This window comes from Excalfactoria chinensis, chromosome 3, assembly GCF_039878825.1.
Source record: "Excalfactoria chinensis isolate bCotChi1 chromosome 3, bCotChi1.hap2, whole genome shotgun sequence".
Lineage (NCBI taxonomy): Eukaryota > Metazoa > Chordata > Aves > Galliformes > Phasianidae > Excalfactoria > Excalfactoria chinensis.
In genome coordinates, this window is record NC_092827.1 from 92,527,025 (window position 1) to 92,552,632 (window position 25,608).

The 25,608-nt window shown below is 36.2% G+C and overlaps 1 protein-coding gene across 1 annotated transcript in view; it reads left to right on the forward strand.

Annotated features, from left to right (window-relative positions):
- Positions 1–25,608, forward strand: part of SLX4IP (SLX4 interacting protein) — a 73,305-nt gene that overhangs the window by 1,548 nt on the left and 46,149 nt on the right. The window contains exon 3 of the mRNA XM_072331443.1: positions 2,566–2,622. Within this exon, the coding sequence (XP_072187544.1) occupies positions 2,596–2,622 (27 nt within the window). The 5' untranslated portion in view covers positions 2,566–2,595. The remainder of the gene's footprint in view (positions 1–2,565; positions 2,623–25,608) is intronic.

Sequence of the window (25,608 nt, forward strand, 5' to 3'; positions counted from 1 at the left end):
GTGTTTTTTTTGTTGGTATAGGATGTCCATCCACAATTTAGGTGTTTGAAATACCACAAACAACATATGAAGGCCTTTTTTGTTTTAGAGAGTAAAACTTCTAGCTAAGTTTTTCTATTTGGTGTAGTTGTCTTTGCGTTTTCTTATGGGTGATTTTATTTACTGGCTTGTGTTATTCTGTGATGGATGCATTATTCCATGAGTCAGATTTTGTTACCAAACAGTGGCAATTGTAACAGATCTCCACCCTTTGGCCGCAAACACAGTAAATATCAAAGTATTTTGGGGATGGCTGCTGTCTTTTCTTGCACCATTACTTTGGGATTTTTTTCCCCTCATTTCTTGGTTATTTTGCCAGTAGATAGAATTGTGTTTTTGTTGCTTTTGCTTTTTCATGCAGTTGTTCTGAGATGTCACTTCTCAGCATCTGAATACATGGAATGAAAGCACTGCAAGGAAGTGATAATCTAGTTAAAATTATTACTGTTGGATCTTAAGATCATAATTATCTGTGCTGTGTAATTCTTAAGTGGTTCTTTATGTTGTTTCTCACTTTTTTGAAGCTAAACAAGGTAAATGACTGTGTTTTTAAATATGTAAGTGTAGTGCCTGGCAGAGACAAATATCACCAACTTGTGTCCTGAAATTTTGACAGCTCTCTCACAATGCTTTACAGTAGCTGGCGTATGGTGAAAAATAGGTACATATTCCTGGATTCTAACTCATTTTTTATACTGTCTATCAGAATATTGACCATATTTCTCTAGTTTAAGAGGCTACTTTTGTAGGAAACTTATAGAATATGAAAACCAGCTCTGTTCTCTGTTGTAAGTTAAGTTGCCGTCTGTTTAACAGCCGTAGCTACAGACACTTATCTTCCATTTGAAGCTTGATCTGCATTGTTGACTTTTATTTTCTGGCAGTACAGAGAGCCTCATTCACTTGATTTTCCACATCTTGATCCACATCTCTCCCATATAATCTGTCTTTTGTCCTTTCCTGTGTGAAAACAGAATGTACCTTAATTTTTTTAATTCCCTGTTTTATTTGTTGTCATTAATTTGGTAACATGACCTATTCTGTGTCTCCTTAGAATTCTAACACTGTGGAGTTAGCTGGAAAGGCTTTCTTTGGTTTTACTTAATTTGCTACCTTTTGGCATGTGAACGTTTAGCTGTGATATATGTTGAGTGATGGACTTGTCCAGCATTTTCATTACTGAAACCATAATTGTTGTCTGCTTAGAAAATGGTAGTTGAACTGAAATGAGTTTGGAAGGTATTTAGACCCGTGGCTTGTGCTGAAAGTATTTGAAGGCTGGAGTTACAGTGCTTTTCTCTAGGAAAAAAAAAAAGTCTTAGTGATTAACTAGGGCTTTCTTCTCACATCAGGAGGGGTTTGGGTTTAGCTTCCAGCATGAATTAACACTTATTAAGTTGTTTGGAATTGTCAGGGCTCATGCAGCCTAATGCTTCTTACCCAGTATGCCAAAATAAGCAATCTAAGTCTTTTTTGGGATAAGCAAGAGTATGGCTGAAATTCACTTCAATTTGTGCAATCAAAATAGTGTTTTGGTCATATTGCTTTGTGCTTGTAATAGTCTAGAGCTTTAAATGAGCATGCAAACATGCATAGTCCATGAGAAGCCATACTATCCTTAATCTTTCCTCACTATCACCCACTCTACCTATTCCCCTCTAATCCACCCCTGAAAAAAACAATTGTGCTCTATTCTTGAACTGATTTAAATGATACTCATGATTATTTGAACTGCCAGTAGCAAACAGATGTTTCAATTAAGAAATTTGCTTGCTGCAGTTCAATCTTGCTGAACTGAGCATGATGGAGGAGACATTCTGTAGGACCGCTGATGTATGCAAGCTGTCAAGGGTTCCCATGGCTTACATAGAAATGGAGTATCTTTAAGATAGGAGGGGATTAACATAGGTTTGAGGACTTGGACTAGAACTGGTATTATTTCATATGTTATGATATGTTTTATTATAATGTATATTAATATATTGTATTTATATTTTATTAGTTTTGTTTTCTTGAAAGACTTTTTAGTTTTAATTGTGTGGTTGTTTGTTTGTTTGTTTCATTTCTCTCTTTTATTCTTCATTCTTTAAGCTATGCCAAGGGATTTTATACAAAGGTATTATTTTGGAAGAGAAATTAGGTCCAGGACATCTGTATGGGGCCAGTGGATGAGATGGTAGTAAAGGAATATTCTAGGTTTAGTTTGCTGCCATCTGAAAGTTTCTTTAGAATAAATAAGGTTAGTTGGTTTCTAGTACTGGGCTGAGAAATAGTTCTAGTTTGCTCAGTGTCTGGTAATAGGGTTCAATAAGAGGAGCTGGGAAGGATAGTTAAATAATTCTCTTTTAAAGAATAGTTTTCCGTAGTTTCGGTGAAGCAGAGCTTAAATATCAAGTCTGACAAGTGGTAGTAATGGGAAAAAAAAAAAAAAAAGACAAATAGATTAAAAAATATATATCCTTGTAGTTGGGCATAGAGATACAAGTTTTCCCTAGTGCTGATCATTTTTAACTGATGTTTTTATAGGACCGGTTTACACTGAGCTGTCAAGCTGTCATGGCATCCGATAAATTTGTCATTAAGGTAAGTAGAATGTCAAAGCTTTCATTTAAAAGAATAAAAAGAAGAGAGAAAGGTGCTTATAGTATTTCTTAGAACGTGTGTGTAGATTGGCTTTAAAATTTAATGATGAAGAGGAACATCCTTCAGGCTTCTGATCATATGAGTGGCAGCATTTGTTATAAGGCAAAATTTAACAGATTCTTCTCTTATTGTAACCTTGTAATCTTTTGTGTACTTCCAAGATAATCTAGGAGTTCCAGGTTTCAGAGGCAGTAACGTTCTTAAACTCTTTATCACATTTGGCTCTTTGCTTGAGTCTCTTCCTGCCTCTTTTCTGTTCTCAGCCATTAGTTGTGTTAAATGCCTGATAAAATGCTGTTACAATTCATTTTTCAAACAGTTTCTAATGCTATACGTTCATCTGAAGAATAATGTATTTCAGAACATTCTGAAATAAATATAGCAGTTATGGTTGTTTTTTCTGCCTTAACTGTATCATTTTATGACTAACTTAATTGTTGATTAAAATTGGTGAATCTTTCTCCTTTGGATCATTTTTTCTATTTATAATTTGTTTACGTATATCTGAGGTAGTTTAGATTAGGCATGTATTTCTGAATGATTAGAGCAATTCCCTTGGGGATGTTGTTTGTTTGGTTATTTACCTGGGAATTTTTCTTCTTAGAAGACAGACCCTTTCCTCAGTGGATAAGCTTGGTGGTGGTTTTTTGGTGGATTTTATTTTATTTATTCTTTTTTAGTGCAGTTACAAAAATATTGCTGACTGATACTGATCAGGCTGTGAAAGCTGTTGAAATCTTTTAGTCTGTGTAAGAAAGTTGTCAAACAAGCAGACCAAGCCCTTTATTTTTAAATGCTAAGGAGTAATATCTGTGTTCTTTTCCAAGTAGTAGTTATCTCACTTACTAGGACACTTACGTCTTTTTACTGCTTGAAGTGATTATACAGCTTTACTTGACAGTATTGTCTGTTATTTCAGAGAGCTCCTCAACTGACATACAACTCACTAATTCTCAGTTAATATTATATTAGGAGAAGTATCTCTGATTTTGATATTCTGGCTCCATATGCTATTGGTGTATAGATGAAGTAACAACAGAAGCTGAGGATGAAGCCATTGTCTTTCTCAGCTAAGATCTCTTGATATCATTAGTATTAATGCAAGTGCCAAGGAAAACAAGTGATACAAGTCACAGTATCTTTGCTAGATAAAGTGGTGTAAGCTTGCTTGTTACTGCCCTCTGTAATTACAGTTTGCTGATCCAGCAGGCTGTATTTTATTCAGTATAGACTGGCATTTACTATATTTGCTAGTTCAGCATCAGCAAATGGATCATTTCCCATTGAACTTGAAATCATAGGTAAGAAAATAACAGATGCAGCTTTTGAGATACAATTTTGATTCCTGGTAATGTTTAAGAAATAAGCATGTGAATTATTCCTTTTTGAAGACTTTTCAACTTTCATGTAGTTTTCTCAAGGAAGATCCTTGTGAAGAAGATTCTCCATTAAAGGACAGAGCACAGAGAGAGCATAGAATGTACTGTAGACTTGATTTTAGGTTTCTCATGGTTGATGGGGATTATTTTATGGAATTTGAAAATCTTTTATGCTTTCCTTGTTTTCTGCTTTATTAAATCATGCATTCTTGCCAAACATATCTTTTGGTAAAAGACTGGAAATTACAGCTCATTCATCTTTCGAGTCCTAGCTGATTTGAACAAAATTTAAGAAGAAAACACCCATAATGTATTTAATGGCTTTGCTTCTTAATTATCGTTTTAAATGAGATCTGGACCTGCAGTGTAATGGTCAGCTATTTCCAGTAGAGGGAGCAATTGACCTATTTTTGAAAGATGCCTCTCAGCCGTGTTTTATGGGCAATTAAAGGCGAATGAAATAAAATAATTGATGCAGTAAAATGGCTTTAAACCTTAATGCAAACTCTACGGTTAAGCCCTAAACACACATTCTTTAATTTCCAGTTGGATGGATTCCACAGCGTTGTGATGTGCAATAGATAATATTTTGCACTAGTTACTTTGATCAGGCACTTTCAGTTTTAAATAACATCGATACTGCATAAAGCACTAGATGGTAAAAATACCCCTAAATCTGGAAAATAAAACATATGAATTTAATTTTATGTGTTGCTAAAATATTTTACTGCTCTTTTGAGAAATAAATCTTAACTTTAATTGGTGAGGCTTAAAACAAAATCATGAACTTTATACAGACTTGAAAAGTAATATCACTGGGGCCTTGTCTTAAAACTTTGGCCAAACTAGAAAGAATATTCCTCCAAAATTATGTAAATAGAATTTCTTCACGTGAAACTGAAAATATAAATGCAGTAATTTTTATAACTAATAGTAAAATCTCATTTGCTGTTTTCTGCAGTTTGTTCATTTGCCAAACGCTGAAGACTTTTTAAGTCATTACTACACTTCAATAGCTCAACTCAAAGGGAAGCTTATTTTACTTTGGCATTTCCTACATTCAGAAATTAAGAGATTCTGTTCTATCTCAGACTTTCAGGTCCTTGGAAGCACATATCTTAGAGCTGGTGTTCTCTGGTCACTCAGCACGTTCTGCAATTGATTTTTCAGCATTGTTCCTTGTTATCAGTTGACATTATTGTATGCTGGGAGTGGTCCTTCCTACTCTAACTTTTTTTGCTTACTTTAATTTGAAAGCTCTTTTGCAGGAGCAAGTGTATTTTTCTATTACTTTTTGAACTGGAAGTAAATATGGAAGTATTGGATGCAATGAGATAGGAAAATGACAGTGCAACTGTAATGTAATTTTCCCCTTTATTTTCCTTGTTTATGCATCCATAACTTAATTATATGTAATATAATTAAATCATTGAAAATGTTGCATTGTAAGCAAACACATCTTAGTGTCTGTCTTCTAGTTTCTTTAAGGGTTCCACAAAATAAGTGTGCATACCAATTATGCTGATTCTAGGTCCTAACAGTAGGTGAATAGAATTGGAAAGATATTTTCTAATCAAACTACCTGCCAGCATGCACCTAAATTGTTGCACAGGTCATTTCAGGAAGAAGCAAATGGACAATTTACTTGTATGACTTTATTTTTTGTGGCATTTTTTCATTGTTGGTGTTAGTTACTAGCTGGAATATTGTACAACGATAATGTTTTCTGTATCAGATACGTCTACCTGATTCTTAGATTACATCTCAGTAGTCAAACAAATTGAGTTTATGATTTCTGGAAATATTCACATTTGGTAGCTAATATTTCTTTAAATATTTTCTGTATGAGAAAGAAGCATGTTTGCTTCTTGGAAACTGTTTCGAGAGGGAAAAAAAGCAGGGAGACAAGTGAGGTTTTCAATCTAATTTAATTTTGTGTGTTTCCTTATAAGGAGCAATGGAGAATAAAGTGCTTTTTACTGCTGTATTAAGTCCATATGTAAATGAATATAGTGCTCTCAAGTGGAAAATTAGAATTACTACTTGTGTTTAAAATATTTTTTCTGTATCTTGTGACTGCTCAGTTACTGGACTGATATTACAGATGCTTTTTTCACATACATAGTTTTGAACACTGTAGCATAATGTTTTCTGGTTTGAGTTAGGTTTTATGAGAGCACTTTGTTGAAAGTCAACACAGAATTTCTGTTATTCTTTTCCATGTTGCAAAACTAAGACATTTGTGTGTGAAATTGCTGTTAGTGGAGTAATTGCAAATGTTTCAGTACAAATGTGCTAAGATTCAATCGTCAAAGTTGAGACTGAATTTGCAAATGTTTTGAATCTCAGAAATATAGTACCAGAGTTCTTTAAACTGATTAAAGGTTATTGAATTGTACAAGTATGTGCCCTTATGCTTGTTTTTGAGGTCTTAAAAATTGGAAGAATAGCTACATTAACTACTTAGTGGTGGTTTTCTAGGGATGTAGTTCTCCCAAAGCAGTACTGGTCAAATCAATTATAAAGACAAGTGACTGGAATCATTATTATCAATTACCATCATACACTTCCCACACCTGTGATGTTTGTATGTGTTAGTTGCTGTAGGAGTGTGTTAAATATTATACCTGTCTAAAAGTGCTTAGAAGTCTGAAATAAGATAACAAGTAACCTGGGGTACAGTGTGATTTAAAGCAAGAATTAAGAAACAAAGGATGGAGAGATATCTATTTCTCTTTTTTACTGTGCATTTCATTCTCAATTTTATGGCACCAGATATGCAGTGACTACAGTGATTAGTAAATAAGTTCCAGAAGAAATAAAAGAAAGCTTGGAGGTAAAAGGGGAAGAAGAATTAAGTGCACATTCTAATTCTAAACCTCCTGGAATCCATGGAAGTTTCCTTACTGACCTCAGAGGATTAGTTTTCAAGCCTAGGGAACTGATGAGTTGATGAAGAACTGAGACGTTGAAGTGTTAACAGAAGGGAAAAGGAATGGGAAGCCAGAGGGATAAACTTCAGTGGTGGAAACACTGCTTTCACAGGGATTGCTTTGAAATGGAATAAAAGAATGCTTCAGTTTGGATTACTCTTTGATGTTGCAAATAAATTAACCTAAATAATCTAAGTATTTTTTAAAACACTAGTTATAGCAGAGAATGAGGAGTTTCGGTAATTATGAGCACTATACTCCATACCCCATGATTTTTTTATTTTTTTTTTTGGCATAATAAATACAGAGGTGTGGTCTTCATGACACTTACTTTATGCCTTATTTCTGACCAGCAACAACATATTTTTCACCTCCACTGTTCTGCCTTTTGGAGATCTTGGTGGTACTGCCTACATGAGCCCTCAGTGCAGCAGGAGAAGACAAAGGCATGGGGAACTTAAAACCACATTTCAATTTCTTGCAATTCAACAAAACAGCAGAGATACTGCATGGGGTCAGTGCATGTTTGTGGGTCTTGGGAGAAGCTTCAGCTTGTGCTGTAGATCAAACTGTAAAATTCTTTAGCTCTTTCTAATGAGTTCAGATTGGGGGTTAGTACTATAGGAGGCAAGAGGATCCCCATTTCTCATAATTCCTCTCTATGGTAGCCAGTAATATGTCCAATTTAATAATAGCTATGTGGTTTTTTGCTATTGGTGTTAGTATCATAAAATAGAATATATATATATTGTTTCATGTGGCCTCTTTCCTTGGCAACATAGATGGATTCTAGTATGTGGTTATTTGGTTTTTGAATGTGTTCTGACTAGAGTGTGAAATAAAATGGAGAGGCTGACAACGTCTGAATTCTTTCCTTTTGTTTCACCCACTTCCTTAAAAGAAATCTATTTTTGAAAAGCAAAATTGTTGCTTGGTTTCAATTCTCAGATAAAAGCTTAGTTTGTGAATATTTTCTGTACTGCAATACTTCTAATTCAACCATGACTTTGCAGTATATTCCTTGACTCATTAGCCAAGCATTTCCTTAAGTAGTGGTACCATAGGACATGGCTCCCTATTTCAGTATTCCGCTGCAGTCATTGTTAAGCATGAGCACTGATGATGCTTGACTATTGTGAAAACCCTTTAAACTGCTGATAAAATGATGACTCATGGTCACCTGATGAAAACAGACACATTACCATGACTCCAAGTGTTTCACTTCCCACACTGGTTCTTCTGAAAGGGATGCAGTTATTTTCTAACTGTTGACAGCTGCTCAATTAAAATGTGACCTTGTGGTTGGCAAGAACTGTAAGTTCTAGACATCTATTTTAGTAATTTTAGTTACTTAAATTTGTATGAGATGTGAAGAAGCCACTAATGTTATATCAGCAGTGTTACTTGTATATTTTATAATAAAAGTCAGAAAGAAGTAAGGTTGTTGTTTCATGCACTTGAATAGCATTCAACAAGTAAATGAATGAAGGGCAGTGAGGCATGGTTAATTCTCTTGTAAATGATCAGGATTTGAACTAGTGTTTTGGTTTTTTTTTCTTAAGTTAGTTACCCTATTTTGACTGGAAGCATTTCTAATTTGAAGTGCTTTGAGGTGCCTTGTTTAAGGAAATCAAAATATTGAAGTGACTTCAAGATTTCAACTTGTGCTAAAATGGATAATGTTTTGTTTATATGACCAATGCAGAATTACTCTCTTCAATGGACATAGACTAAGTAAAATTCATGTTTCAGGCATAGATTTCTACATAATCTTAAATTATATCTCCATATCTGTTCATTTTTCTCCATTTATTTTCTAGTTGACTTATTTCAAACTTTGATGATTGTCACAGGGTTATCCCTAGATATAAGTCCATGACAGGGGGGCACAGGCCTTAGGAAAAAGAAAGATAAGGAGAGACAAAGGAACAAAGGGAAAAAAAAGGAAGGTGTATATGTACAACTTGGCTGACTCCAAGAGAGGGAGAAAGGCAGAGAGTGAGCAGATCATTTTAACAAAGAAAAAACACAATGAATCATAAAATCACAAGGATGGGAAGGACCTACAAAATCATGTACTCCAACTGTCCTCCCATTACTGTAGCTTCAACAAACCACTAAACCAGATCTCATAGCTCCTCATCCAAATGCCTCTTGAACACTGCCAGGGATGGTGACTCCACCACCTCCCTAGGCAGGCTATTCCTTCCAAAGCATGACTGCTCTCTGAGAGAAAAAAAATTCTCTTATGTCTAGTCTAAACCTCTTCTGGTACAACTTGAGGCCATTTCCTCAGGTCCTGTTTGTTGCCTGTGAGAAGAGGCCAAGCTCCTCCTCATCACAACCTCCCTTCAGGAAGTTGTAGAGTATAATGAGGTCTCCCCCTGAGCCTCCTCTTCTCCAGGCAAAACAATCCCAATTCCTTGAGCCACTCCTGATGAGACTTGGCAACTGCACAGTGACAATAACATGAAAATAGTAGTAAATATCCAAAAGGTTATTTACAGGAGAAACTTACCCATATGGAAGCCTTCAGTCTTCTGGAAACACCAAGACAGTCTCCACCAAGGTGCAATCTCCAAGAGATGCTGCCTTAGTGGTGGTCAGCCCTTAAATGAGGTCTAGAGGAGGTGGAGTCAAGCTCCATCCCTTCCAGGAGCACAGCTAAATTACTCTCACCTGTGCTCCCACAACTGACCCGACACTCACCTCAGCTGATTAATCAGAGGTTCAGGCTGTGATTACCAGTTTCCCATACAGCAACGATCTGAGAAGGAATGGGAATTTACTGAATGTAACCAAATCAAACAAAATGAGAGACGAGAGTACCCAAAGTACAAGTCAAACCGTGCAAACCATGACAGTGTGAGGTCAGCATGTGCTTTTCTCTGTGGTGAGCTGAGCCAGCTAGAGGCAGAGAGTGGCTGGGATCTGGTCTGGAGTCCCACTGCACTTCCTCTTTGTGCTGAGTCCTCCAGGGATGCCGCCCCTCCCCTCTGGGAACCCAAAATGCCCCAAAAGGTGGTAACATGGAACCAGGACATGAACTCTCTAACTGCCACTGTTCTGCGTGGTGTTCTGATGTGGAACACTGACAACAGAAATCACAAAGCCACAAGTATGAACTTGACATTTTTTCTGTGCTAAAAAGTGAGACACATCTAATTAGAAAAAATGTGTTGTGATCAGAACTGAGTTTATTATGATGTATTAAGGCAAATACTAGAAATAAGATACATTTCTTAGGTACTGTAATATCGGTTACACCAAGTATGTCATGAAATGGCAGGGAAAACTTCTAGCTTGTTTGTTTTATGCTTGGTTGTTTTTTTCATCCCAGAAGCCCACTCATCCAGGCAGTATCTGTCAACTTTTGCATTTGTGTGATTTTACATGTGCATGTTAAGAGAATAAACACTTTTGTATAATGAATAAAAATGAAATTAGCTCAATATGTCCATTGAGTTATGCAAATTAATATTTAATGAATTAATATTTATTGTGTACTCCACAATGTCTGTACCTTCATCTATCAAACTGACCTTTTCCTTGCTTCCTAAAACACAGTACATTTAATGAGGCCTATATGAAAGATAACTTTTTTTGCTTACTACAAAACTTTATCATTAGTTGTGAAATTTTTACTTGGGGAAGTGGGAAGAGAACAGTTTACTTTAGATCACGTGCTGACAATTTGGAACCAAAATCTTAACTGCAGTGATTTGACTGCTGTAAGACAATCATGTTGCTGTGTACGCTTCACTAGGGAAGTTCATTTATGAAACCTGAAGACAGAGTAGTGTTCATTTTGTTTTTATATTTTCTTGTTTTTGTTACACGTTTAATTGAGGCCTCTTTATTATTTTGGCTATCTGTACTTTTTATAGACAGATCCTCTTACATGAAATCCTGAATCTCCAAACTTTAGCATAACCAAGATTTTATTACTTTCTCCTTGTGATTTCCCATGTATATCTGAAAGAGTATTTAAGTGAAGAGTCACTATACATATATTGCATCCCACATTTGATGAAGAATAGTTAGTTGTTGTTCTTGGGAGAGAGTGAGAAAAAGAACAGGGGGAAGAGAAATGGACATTAGCATTGCTGTTTTCCATATAAGAAAATGTGACCCAGCCCCACAGAACATTTTCTTGTCATTTTCATATTGATTATGACTGAGATCTGTGAATGCACTTCAAGAACCCTATCCTCTTTTTGGTATAAAAACCTGTGAAGTAACAAAACTGAGCTAATCTCTAACCCTCTTTGGAAGGCTCTGTTTAGTTTCCAGACAGTAGTAAGGTGTCTAGCATATCTGACACTACTCGGTTGATGTAACAATAGTTTATATAAGATACACTTAAATGCAGCCTTTCAAATTCAAGCCAATATTATCCTATTTTAAACAGACTTTTTTTTTTTTTTTTTTTTTTTTTCAATGAATGTACCAGTGATTTAATAGCAGTCATAATTAACCAAGTATACATGATAGTGATCTATTCTGCTTTTTATCATTCAGATAAAGTCTGATAGAAGAGAAGTGTATAGCTGAGAACATAAACTATTTGCTGAACTTAAGAGTTGGGAAAGAGCTATGTCCTGAGCCATTAAAGAGCATCTGTTCAATGCCAGGATCCAAGACTTTGACATTTAATAGGGTCATGGAGCGTATAACTTTTCCTTCTTTATTTTTACATTCCTACACTACAATAACATATTGCCTTGCTGTAATATGCCAGTCTTTATTAGTGGATAGGAAGCTTACAAAGAGATATTCCATGTGTAGTACTGGTGGTGAGGCTCCAGTTCTTATTTTTCTGGGTATTGTATTGTCATGTAGTTGCAATCTGTGTCTCAAAATTTACAGTTTAGACGGTAGGAGTAAGTCTGACAAGTATAATGTTGACTGTAAAGCCCACCATTTAAACAAGAAAAAACAAAAAAAAACCACAAAACCATATTCTTGTCCCCAGCAACTGTCTGGTAATAAGTGTAGTATAATATAAAATAGACTGATTAGCTGTTATTGGTGATTAAGTCATCACTGACTCACATGGGCATTCAGGCAGAAAGAAACCTTACAGAAGAACTTGGAATGACGGAACAAAACTGTTTTATATCTCTCTTAAGAAAACTGTTAGTATTCTCAGTAGTTATTTGAGATAATGAAGATTTACACAGACATTTGTGTGCAAATACTGAGTAGTATATTGTCAAACAGTCTGTTGTAGAGGAAAAATTGTGGATGTAGTGGATGCACAAAGGCATACAGGAAACTATTACGGGTTGAGATCCAACCTGTTTAAGCAGTATCAAGTTAGAGGGAGCAAATAAATTCTTCATAGTTTTCAAACAAGAAAACATATTAATAGGTACTTGGAGAGGTGGTAGGATTGGTGAGAGGTTTTCTTTTTTGTTGTTGTGTTTTTTTTTTTTTTTTTTTTTTTTTCTTTTCTGTAATTTAGTGGATTTAAAGTTCAGATTTCCTTTTATTCCAACATTTTTTACTGCAACTTACAGATTTGGTGTCTAGACTGCTTTCAGGCCAGGACAAAAGTAAATGGTGGTTGTTGGTGCAGTGCTCTTAATAATATATATTGACTGGAATAATGTATGATTTATTTTATTTTAGGAATTTTATTTATCCAAATAATAAATCCTCACAATTGTAGAGGAAGTGGCAACTCATAAGAGTGCATCATTTGGCAATAGATTGAATCCTTCCTCTTCCCAGCCCCACTCTTTACTCAGGTTGTAGATTTTTATGGTGAAGAAGACATGTATGGAAGGAGTCTAGGATGTAACAATGGAGACACTCTCACTATAACCAAAAAGTATTTTAATTCTATGCATTTGTTGTGTTGTAATAGCAACAGAAAACTGTATCTCCTTTTCTAGCCAGGGGTTGTTCAGAACTGCAGAAGGCTTTCTCAGCTCAGTACTTCTTTTTTTCTTTTCCAGACTGCTAACATATTTAGTGGTAAATCTTGAACTGCAAATGGCATGCTCATTTTTCTATTCTGACCATCTGTAAATTAGCTACATAAGATCCTAAAGGTGTTTCTGTTGGTTCCCTTCTAAGTAATAGTTTGAGCTGCTTTGGAAAGTCAGTATGCTAAATGTTTATGTGTTAAGATGGCAGGGCGTTTATCCAAATCTGTTTAAATATAGTAGAATTTAAATGTGTTCCTATGTATGAGCTTACTAGTATGGTGAAAAACAAGTGGTTGTGTTTTTTTTTTTGTAATGGTAAGTCCAATGTGGGCTAAGCAATGGGAGACTTCCATTTATTTGATCCCAGGCTTTTCCGCAATGTGAGAAAACACTCTGAAAATTTGTTTTGTTAGGGTTCATTCTCAGAAGTGAAGATCATTTCATGTTTAAAGTAGCACTTTAGAGACACTATTACAAGTCTAGCAGAACTAGGAAAAGAAAGAATAAAAGGGAAAGTGACAGGATTGTTGAACAACTTCTAAAACATCAGTGTCCAGTGAGGAGAGCAACAAAGTTTCAGTTGTATAACTGTTGTTGAATAGCAGAGGTGTGTGCTTAACTTTGAAAATCGCAGATTAACTACAAGATATAAGCATGGAAATGCAATAATGTAGAATTGATATTGAACAGATAATGGGATTGGAACAGTTAAAGCTGCTTGCTTAATGGAAAACAGATCCATACTTGTGTATTCTGCAGCTTCCCTCTGTGACTTCTATGGGAAGCTTCAACAATCTGATATTATACAATATAAATTCCCAGTCAGGCCTGTCTTTGTTATTTGCCACTGTCTCCAACCAGTCCATTACTGTTTCTGGACTAGAGCAGAAGCAGAATGTTTACAAATAATTCCACACTGAAGAAATGCATAGCATAAAGCTTTTCTGCTGCCTTAAATCCTTTGCTGCTTTTCTTTTTTCTTTTACTACTTTTGAACACTGAATGCATAAGAAATAGATATTTCCTTCTTGATTTAAATAATGGTCGGTAATAGAATGACAGTGCAGGGGAGAGAGGATTTGTAGGCTTTTGATGCTGCATTCAAGGGAGAAAGGAAAGCTCAGGTAATGCTGGGACTGAGTGGCACTCTGGGCGCTGAAGACAAGGTTTGATAACGTTCGCGCCGTGAAATGTTGCCGCAGCGCTACGTGCGCTGCATTGGGGCAGCGCTTCAGCACCAGGCCGGCCCCGGACAGCGCCTCCCCGCAGCGCTCCCCGGCGCGCGTGCTGTTCGGTACCGGGCCGGGGAGCGAGCGCAGCCTCGCGGAGCCGGAGCTCCCAAACGGAATTGAATTGGGTTGGGCCCACAGTGCTACTCTGTTCATCCGTGATAAAAAAGATTTTTTCCCATCTGACTTTAATACAGAGATTTTAAACGTGAAGCTATTTTAAAGAAAATTGTTTTCCCAGTGCACAGTAAGAAATATCAATGGTGAATAAACATGTGGAAGTCTTAACAGGAATTTTTTCCTTCAGTATCTTCCTATATGTACAAATAAACACCAGAAGAAGGAAGAAAAGGAAAAAAAAAAAAAAAATTGCACATAAAAGGATAAGGATTCCAACCAAAGCAACAGCTTTACAAAAGAGATGTCAGTACATTTCCATGTACTATAAATGTGTTGTAATACTTATAGCTGTAATTTAATGCATCTTACATAGTAAGAGGATACAAGCAAAGCTATCAGTGTTGTTTTTTAATGATGAAAATATTTGTTATTTTAAATTTCCTAATTTTTTCTCCCCCCCCCCTTTTTTTTTTTTTTTTAAACAATGTGAAGGGAACAAAAAATAACTTCCTTCTGTGAAATATAATCCCTCTGTTTACTTTTGGGAAAGCATTATGTAATTTTTTAATCAGTAAACATGTGGATATTTACATGTTTTAATGCTCATTTTGAGAAGTTTAAATCTCAACACTTGTAGCATTGGTTAACTGGCATTCATTTTAATATAATAGGTTATTTCATGCTGCTTCTCTTTATATTCATGGTTGTGATACTGAAATTATAAGACCACACACAGGCAGTAAAGTCTCTCACCACTTAAGCGTGTAAACAGTCTGGCTTTTTACAAAGTGGAAAAATATTTCTTGTGTGCTATTTTAACATGATCAGCATGTTAAGGCTCAATGTGCAACTGTGTCAACATTTCTTTGGCTGTAGCCATTAATTCTGTAGCCTCTTGATAATATGTAAAATGTGAAACTGGTTTGTTTACTGTTGGGATTTGTCAGCAATTACTGTCTTCATTGAGCTTAACTCTTTCAAATAGGTAATAGATCAAAGAAGATTTTTTTAGAATTTTCATTCTAGTTTTATTAAAACTAGGGATTTCTTGTTTTTGTTTTTCAGCTGCCTTTACACTCTTTAAAAGTATGTTAGAGTTGTACATTTCGTGAATGTTTTTCGTATAAATTGGTAAGCAGAGTTAAAATGCATTACATAGGAACCTGTAACTTCAATCTGTATAAAATTTAGCTGCAGAGACAGGGACACAGATTTCTTTCAGGACTCACTTATGTGTAGACCTGATGTGGCTTCACCTCAGGTAGGGTTTTGTTTTGTTTTGCTTTTTGTATTTAACACATTTTCGTTATTATTATTTCCACTGTGAAGTACAAGTGCTGTGGTCATATGTTTCATATCATCAAACCACCTTATTATCTTCATCACACAAGGTTGTGAAGACTGCAATTTCTGATCCTTTTCTTCATTTCTTCCTTCTTGACTATTCTCATAATATTTTTAATTTACTAATAAATATTAGTTCTGGAATGTCTTTGAGGATTTGTGGTTAGTAATAGGATTATTTGGCACATTAAGTGGCTGTGTTAGTTGAACAAGGTTTAAGTGCTGCATTATACTAAAATACTAGTTCCAAAGAAAGCACAGAGTTTTGTTTCTTTCCCATCTACTTTGAGAGTTTGTGGACTGAACCTTCATAGCAAAAAAGAAAATGAAAAAATTCTGAGGAATTTTGTAAGCAGTTTGTTGAACAAGCATAGTTCACATGAAATGAAGTCACTTTAAGGAAGTCACTTTTTTCTTCATTTGATAAATAGCCACTTCTTATCTTAATCCCTTTACTTTGGATTCATATGAAATCTTAAACTCTGTCCTTGTCTTCTCTGCATTTTAATACATTACTCTTCTGTAGATCATTTTAAAAAATGTGACATTACTAAACCTATCTGCAGAACTTCAGAAAGGGGAGGGAGAGTGCTGTTTGCTTACATGTAGGCTGTGTAATCACCAAACAAAAATTGCCACTACTTCTGAGAAGGCTACCATTAATCATTAATTGATTCCACTATCTTTGAGGCACTTAGTTAAAATATTTTTACCTATAAGATCATACAGATCTATCTGGACTATTTTTTTCCTGTAACTTCTATTAAAAAGATATCAAAATGACAGCATAGTTTGAAGTGCATGCTGACCCATTGTGGAGTAAGACTGCCTCTTTAAACATCTCCAAATCAGACAGTTGCAGCATGGATTAACTAAATTATCATGGCCTACATTAATTTTAGGGATAGTTGGCTGATAGAATAAGCTATGGTATGAATTTCTTAAAAGGCAACTCCATTATTCTTAAGTCAATCAGTGTTATTAAGTAATTCATAAATGTTTCACTGTTGTTATAGGAGGTTAGTGAAACTTTCCAGATATAGATCACTGTCTTCTCTTTAAGACCTAAAAATACTCTTTGCAGGTTAAATTCTGCTACCATTACTGAATACCATTCAGACCAGATTATTTGTAACTGCTAAAACTCAATCTTTTTCCCAGTTAAAAGAAAAAAATACATTTTTCCTAGAATTATTCATTTATTCATTTATTCATTATTCATTTATTCATTGCTATTGCTTAGATGTCTGGTCTGGATTAATTTGCTTTAATGGAAAAATGATAAATGTAAGATAAAGTGAGACATAAAATAGTTTTTATCTGTTGGTTAAAGCATGAGAGCAGAATACAGAGATCAAGTAGTTTAAGTAGTTTGAGTGAAGAAACAGAGATGGACCATTAGGAGACCCAGTGCAAGGAGCAGAAAATAAAGAGTGCATGTGAACACTGCCGCGGGGATGTGAAGGCAGTGTCAAACTGGAAGCTGAACTTTGAAAGATGTAATGGAGAGTAGATGGGGAGCAGAGTCTACTGTTCTCTCCTTTGTTTTCCATAATATGGAGAAGGAGGGGTAAGACAGGGATTAGTAGTGGTTCAATAGTGAGATGAGAATTAGGGATTACAAAAGAGATCCAGTTTCTTTGCTAGGCAGAAGTCTGCTTCTACCAGCTTGGAACAGCGAAGAGATTAGGAATATGTAGACATTAGAAAGTGGGAGATGCAGGGAGGCAATCACCTGCTTTATCGTCTGTGCTGGGCTTTGCAGCCTGGAAAGAAAAGCTGGTGTCCTTGAAGTCAAAGTCATAAAATGTTTCTTCTTTCTCTAGTACTAACCTAAGGAAAGAATGTTGGTTTATTGTAGGTTAATTGTATAGGTTCAGTATATCATCAGTATGGTCAATTTTACTTAATCAGCTTTTTGCTTTCCCCTATCGTGGCCCCATCATGGTCATGCGTGATGTCTTTTTTGTGGAGATATTTGAAGGTTATAAATTTTCCTGAGTTTGTTTGTTTTTTGTTTTTGTTTTTGTTTCTGAAGCATCACATGAAATTATGATCTGTGAAAGCTTATTCATCAACAAATAAGTTGTGGGTTTTTTTGCTAGTTGTGCATATTCACCTATTCATGACTTATTGTACAGATTCAAAGAGGTGACTTTTGCGCGCCTGTTATTTGTTAATTTTTAAGTGAATAATCTGAGATAATCTTCAGCCTAATGAAGGAATGTTAAGGGTGAATTGAAAACCTTTAAAGCCTGCAAGATTTGGAGCATCTAGCACTTCTATTGTGTGGTAATCATTAATATTAATGATTGTAAATATTTCCACGCCCTGGCTTCTAATGTTCTCTTTGATGTTAATTACTTTGCAGTAGATGTCAGACACAAAGAATGGATTTATGCCAAGGGAATACATCCTTTTCATTTAACTGTATTCCTTAGCTACACAGTTCTATCAGTTGGTCAATAACACCCATTTTTGCTGTGTTAACTATATACAAATGTTTGTCTTGCTGTGTTTTTTCCTAAAGCTCGGTGTAGATCTTTGTTACTGAATTCAAGCAAAAAGGAAGATAGTGCTATAATTCAGTGGCTCTGTTTCAGATACATTAGGGCAGTATTCCTTGCTTTCTCCTGCTAATGTGACAGAGGTGAAGTGGGCTGTATGTTTGCATGTTCCTCTCTTTGTTGTACTCAGCATTCCTGACACCCAGGAACTGTAATCTGCCATAAGCAGTCACCTTCTTCTTGATTTAACAAAGCTAGTTGTGAGTCTACTACACTGTCTCCTTTTTAATTTGAAAAAATGAGCTCATGCTTTCCAAGGAGTAATACCCTCTAAAAGTGTGAGGTTGTTTTTTCCCCCTCTCATGTTGAAATCCAAGAAAACCTCTTTTTTGCTATTTAAATTTTGCAAAAGCATACACTTTCCTTTGTTGGCCCTTTAAATAGCTGTAGACATACAGCTAAAAACTTTGCTGTAACAGTGTGGCTTAGCAGATGCTATTGGAGATCCTTAGCTGGTGTAGCCTTACCAGCTGTTGTTTTCCGTAGGTGACATCTGGACCAGTGAGGTTCGTCCTCTTGTTTTTGCTCTCATGATTTTCACGCTTAATACATACTGTGTAATAGCTGTAGCGTTAACTTTCAAACTGTATTCTATTAGTTGCGTCAGTCTTCTGTCTACTGGCGGGCATTGCTTAGAAGCAGAAATGTTTTGCAGTGCACAAAGAGGACTTTCCATCTTGTCAGCCTGTCTTTTTCAACTTTGTGGGTTTCCAATAACATGGGTACAGGTGAATATTGTAAGGAAGAAAAGAAACTTTCTGGCCTGTAACAAGATCTGTCTGCTGGAAGAATGCTTCATAGATCTGTTTATCTATCCCACAGAGAGCAAAACCTTTATACAGGAAGCTACTGTTGCACTGCTTTTCTTCCAGAGTAGAAACTTACCCCCCTCAAATGATCTTGAAATTTCATGGCTGAATGTCCTGAGCAAAATACGAGTGAATTTATATTGTTGAAGCAGATTGCAAAGCCTACAGGTGTTGGTATTGCATGTTTTCTGAAATTTTTGTTTATCTTCTTTGAATATTTAACAAAAACTTAGGAACACAAAACTTTTAGAGGGTCTGGGGTTGTTGTTTTTAACATAATGGCAAGTTTAATGATCTCAATGGATGATTTTTTTTCTGAAGGACAACAAATAATTGGGAAGTGCGTCTGTAAACCTTTCCTACATCTGTGCATTAATGTTCCAATAGCAGTGTTTGATGTTGTCTTTTTAAGTCCATTCATTTCCACTGCTGGTACTATTGATGGTGTGGTTGCTGAGGTGGATTTTTCTTAACTGTCATTAAAAACTAATACAAATGTTTCTTTAAGTAGCTGTGGCTATGATTACATATGGAAATCTGGTAAAAGTGATTGTGAAAAAAAGGTAACTAAACACAACACACCAGTGTAAAGACTGCTGTTCCTGATCTGTAGAACTATTCCTTATCTGAATAAAAGTGCTACTGGCAGACACAGTTGATAAAAATCAATTCTTGGCGTATTTTATTCAATACTTTCTTGAAATACTGAGCTGTAGAGGATAGCTGCTTTGAATAGCCTTTATTTCCTGTAAACATTGAGTGTGTTTGTTACAAGTTCCTGGAAAGCAGACATAAATTTAAGAAAATAAATCTTGCAATGCTAAAGCTTCAATGGGAAAAAAGAAAAAAAAGTTGTACAGGTTACATTTCTTTTATACTTTTTTATACATTTCTTCTTTCTGTGCTTCCTCTGAAATAAAAGCTTTCCCAGGTGGTCATTGAAGGGTGCTAAATGTGACCACTAATATTAAGTAAGCATTTAAGTTCATAGCCTGTGTCAGGATTCCTTATTTGGGTACTGGGTTCGTTGCAGAGGGACTTAAATTTTGTTACCACTATCTTTACACTACTAAATGAATGTAAGTTGATGGTAAGATTATCTGTAAGGTCAGAGTGAAATTTAAAACTTGATGGACAAAGTATACTTACTGAGGCTGGAGCTAGAAATAAACAGACAAAGAAAAGTATATGGCCATACTGATAGTTATAAATTAAGTGTCAGGGTTTCAAATCTGGGAAAGTATCATCAGAATTTATAAAGTTCAACTTAAATAGTCCATTCTCCTCACTTCAGACATCTGTTACTGGTTATTGTTTGAATGACCACCACGTACATTATACAAAAAGGAATGTGTTTTTTGTAAGATCTCTGCTAATGTGGTAGATAAAATCCCAGTGCTTGATAGCAGTGCCAAAGGGCAAAGAGGTGCTGAACAATATTCCTCATCTTTACCATAACTTTCCTTCCTGGAAAAAACAGGCTTTGACAGTGGGAAAATGAAGACAGAGATAAGGAGAGGTGGAAAGAAGCTTGGGAACTGAGAGTGACATAGAACAGAACTGTAGTTCAGCAAGCAGAGGAAAAAGTCTTCTCTTACAGCGATGCACTAACATTATTTTGTTGTCGTGTTGGTGATTAAAAATTTGAGTTATACGTCCTTGATATGGTAATAAATTAAAAAGACTAGAAAGTTAAGGAACAGTTGTTTTTGTTGGGATATAATGTAACAAGTGTCTGTTTTTTACTGCTCTAGCAAGTAATCATTGACTTGTTAAGAAAAATACACTCGTATTAATGCAAAATGCTGTATTGCTCTCGATTTTTAAGATTTGTTTAAAAAACATTTTGAAAACATTTTATGGAGGGGCAAAATTTTAGCTGAGGAAAATAATTTACCCCTTATAGCATAATTAAACAGCTGGCAGTGGGAGTTGTCTGATTTTTATTGATTGTGGATGTTAAATTGCAACACAGTGGTTAGCAATGCTTGTTGCTTATGAATCCTGTTTCTCTCTTCTGGAGCTGAGCAGACAGGTGTGGGTTATGGGCAGTGAGCTGCACTGAGGACGTCAGTAACAAAGGACAAGGTTTAATTCAGATACATAACATCTTAATTGCTCTGTATTAGGTACTGTATTTTATTTCACTGAGCTGCTTTCTTCTGTCAGTTTTCCTATTGTCCTCCCCTTTTTTTTAAGCTTCAAGTGAGCTTAAAAAAAAAGAATCAAGTCTTACCTGGATTACCTGGCTAAAGGATAAAGGGAGAGAGGGAGTGAAACGGGGAACTCTGGGGCAGTACTTATTTGTAAATGAGAAGGGAGCTGAATAGCAAAGTATTACAATGAAGTGTTGCAAAAAAGTCTCACAGTATTTAGTGGCTGTACTATAAAACAACAGAATGTGATGTGTGTTTGAGTGAGGGAGAGGAACTCCAACCATATGTGTGTGGCTGCTGAACAACCTGTAACCACACGGGAAAATGTTGTTAAAGTTTACAGTATTCTCTGAAAGCATCAGCTTAATTCAGTGTGGCATTTTGTAAAGCAAAAATATTTCTGGGAAATATTAGGAACAGAGTGAAGAAAACATAAGTAATACCATCATCGAGCTGTGGTACAAATTGGAGGCCTGTCTATTTTTTATCACTGTGTGTTTATAGTTCTCCTTAGTGGAGCTGTGGGAATTACTGGAAGGTGGGGAACTTCTTCAAGTGTAAGAAGTGATGTAATCCTATTTAGCCTGGAAAAGAAACAGTTGGAGGTGAGTGGGTGGGGAGTAATGTCAGCTTATTAAATTGTGGATGGTGGGAAGAGATGACTAAGAAGGGACCATTACTTTGAGGGCGCTAAGTTAAACCAACAGGGTCATTTTGAAATGAAGTAGAAGATGCGGTTCTTTGTGCATGTGAGATTGGGTTGTTGGCCTGCTTGCAGTTTTACATGTCGGTCTGACAGATCCTGTGAGTAAGCTATCACCGGTGACTACTAAGTAGATACAGCCTATGGGTTGGAAAACCCTGGAGCCTCACATCTGAGGTGCTGAACATCCAACAAGGCTAATGAAGAAAGGTTTCATTATTTGTTCTCTCTTTTAAATGTTTAGGCATAAACTAGCCGAGACACAGTTCACTGTGACCTTTTGGATTGACACAATATCACTTTTTATGTATCAAAAATGTACGTTTTGTTTCAAAAAAAAATCAACACTGTTTGTCAATTTAAGTGATTTTAATGTTTTCCACATGTGTTAGGATTACTGGTAATTAACATTGGAACTCAGCATTTATAAACATAATTGTGGGAATATTTCCCGAATATTTCCAATTAGTAACATAAACCATGGGTTTAAAAAAAAAGCTTTGAAACTTAAAACTTTTCTGAAGTGCATTCGAAAATACCAGTTGATATTGTAGGAACTGGCTGTATTTTTAACATTACTGGAGTTATGTCCTTTTCCTTCCTTGAGACAACATCTTTTTTGAGCTCAGTGTAACAGAAATTCTGAAAATAAATGAATCCTTCTACCTTTCTTTTTTCTTTTCTCTGCTTTAAAAATAGACTTCTCTGAAATCCTGGGAGCATGTTGCTTCTGTTGTACTTCACAGTAGGTGAAAATGAGCAATGTGTTACCCAGATTGTCTGCACATTATATTGAAATCAGCATATTCTCTTGGGTTTCCATTACATAATTGACTACATGTGAATAAAGTACCTATCAATGTGCTTAGTGTGACAAAGAATTGGAGAAACAAACAAAACTAGTTACAGGTTAATCTATAATTGCACCGAGTTCTGAGTTTCTTTATTTCTGTGGTAATTCAGTATTTTTTTTTTCTGTAAAAACCTTACCTGATGAGCTTAGATAATCATTTCCCCCGGTGAAGAGTCGCAAGTAGATTAAATGATTTTTACAGGCCTTTTGCATATAAATGGTAGGTTCACCCCCAACCTCGGTCTGAGCAACTGAGTTGTAGACAGATGAATATTTGCAGTAACGACTGTCACTGTTTTATGTGTTTGTCTTTTTATTGTTACAATGAGTTGATGCGCTTGCTGGATGTACATAAATGCTGATTATTTTTATCTTCTATTTAATGTTCTGTGCTCCTGCCTTCATTATTGGTCAGTGATGTTACTGAGTGCCTCCTGAAGGCGTAGTGGAACAGCACAGGTGTACTTGTTCAGCTGTAGTCTGATTTTGGTTACGATATGGTCATCTGCCACCTGCTTTTCATTGCCCTGCTCTGTTCTCAGAACTTGCCACTTCTTCTGTATGCTAGGAATGAGATGTTATTTCTACCAAAAGGTTCTGATTTAGTTTAGTAGTTTTAATAAGCCTTTTAAAATGAATATATCAGAACTGGAGTGGTTAGGGATCAGTTATGCCTGCTCCATCCTGGGAGCAGTATAGAATCATTAAGATTGGAAAAGAACAGTAAGATCACCATATCCAACGGCTGACCCCATCCCCTGCCATGCGTACTAACCATGTCCCTCAGTGCCACTTCTCCACAGTTCTTGAACATCTGCAGGGACGGGAACTCATAGGATCATAGAATGGTTTGGGTTGGAAGGGACCTTTAAGACCATCTAGTTCCAACCCCCCCTGCTATAGTCCGGGACACCTCCCATTAGACCAGGTTGCTCGCAGCCCCATCCAGCATGGCCTTGAATGCCTCCAGGGGATGAGTATCCATAATCTCGGTGAGCAACTTATTCCAGTGTCTCGCCATCCTCGCAGTAAAGAATTCTTTCCTAATATCTGGTCTAAGTCTACCCCCTTCCAGTTTAAAACCATTTCCCCTTGTCCTGTCATTACATGCCCTTATAAAAAGTCCCTCCCCAGCTTTCCTGTAGGACCCCTTAAGGTACTGGAAAGATGCTATAAGGTTCCCCCTAGAACCTTCTCTTCTGCAGGCTGAAGAGCCCCAGCTCTCTCAGCCTGTCCTCATGTGGTAGGTGCTCCAGCCCTTTGATCATCTTCAAGGCTCTCCTCCAGACCCACTCCAACAGTTTCATGTCCCTCTTCTGCTGGGGGCCCCACACTGGTAGGAGTACTGCAGGTACTCACGAGAGCAGAGTAGGAGAGCAGAATCACCTCCCTAAACCTACTCATCAAGCTTTTCCATCACCTCCCTGGGCAGTTTATGCCAATGCCTCGCTGCTCTAAGAAATTTTCTCTGATATCCAGCCTGAACTGACCCTGAGACCTTGGGAAGAGATGAAGTGCAGGCAGCATGGGCAAGGACATATGGATGGGGTAGTGGCTGCCCCAGCTGCAGCCTGAGCAGCCTTTCCCTGGAAGCACATCTGCCTCATACCAGTGGGACACCTCACTGCTTGTTCCTGCTTGTTATGAGCTCTTCAGTGTTCTACTGTGCTCTCCTCTTTTTTTTACTCCATTTATGTTTTACTTATGCTCAAAATCTATGTATTATACAATCTGTTCAATGGCAAACAAAAGCCCTTCTTTTTCCAGTGTGCTCAAAAATAACAATAATAAATAAAAAAATTCCGCCCCATATTGCTTTGTAGCTGGTAATTCCTTGTGATTTTTATTTTTTTTTTCTTCTGATCTGTTTGTATTCTGAGATTCCTTGTATTCTCCATCCATTTAATTCTGCTTTTTCAGTAGTAAGGTTTGGAGCATTTCTCACTTAATGTGTTGTACATTTATAGATAAAATACTGATGATATCGTTGAGCTTCCTTCTCTTTTATGTTGACAAAATATGCTACCACTTAATTTAATGATTTTATCCAAAGGAACTAACTTTTATCATACGCCATTCTCACTTCTTATTTCTTGTGTCATTTCTGAAAAAGCCTTTATGCAGTTCTGATGCTTTCCTGGCTTAGCTTTATTTGAAGACAAAATAGTTAAAAATGTGAAGTTAAAAGATACTTCATTTATGCACTTGGAAAATGGAACATTTAAACCACTTAAGCAGATTTAACAATACAAAGAAATCCTTTTCATTTGGTTTGCTGGTCTGTTTTGCAAATAAAAAATACTTCTGCTTTATGTATTTGTCTTAAAGCCTAAGCATGTGTAATCAATGGATCTTTAATCTGTTATTTTGGCATCAAGAGTTAACATCTGCAAATATTTTATATTGAAACATGGGCTGCAGATGTTTGGTTTTCTGTTGCCTCCTGCTTCCCCCTTAAGTAGCTGCATGCTGCGGTAGGTAACATCTTCATGAGAGGGAGGAAAGGAAGTAAATTTTAGTGCAGGTGAGACCTTGTCTCTTAGTATAAAGAGGAATCAGAAGCTTAGTAAAATAATTGCAAAGTTAGGGAACGTGGAATGATTTCCTGCTCGGGACCTGCCCTCGCTTCCCTATTCTGTTTTTGTGCGAGGGAAGTCAGCCCAACCCTGCAGCTGTGGTACAAAGAACTCAAGAAATATCTTCTAGATGCATCATGTGCTTAGGAATTGCTTCTCTCTTTATCTTAGTACTGTGCACGTTACCTTACCAAACAAATACTGGATTATTTTTTTTTTAATCTCTTCTTCATTTTACAATAATTTTGTAAATAGTGTTTTGCATGGTATTCAATGGCTGGATCTATTTCCTCTCACATTGTTTACATCAAAAGTATTCAG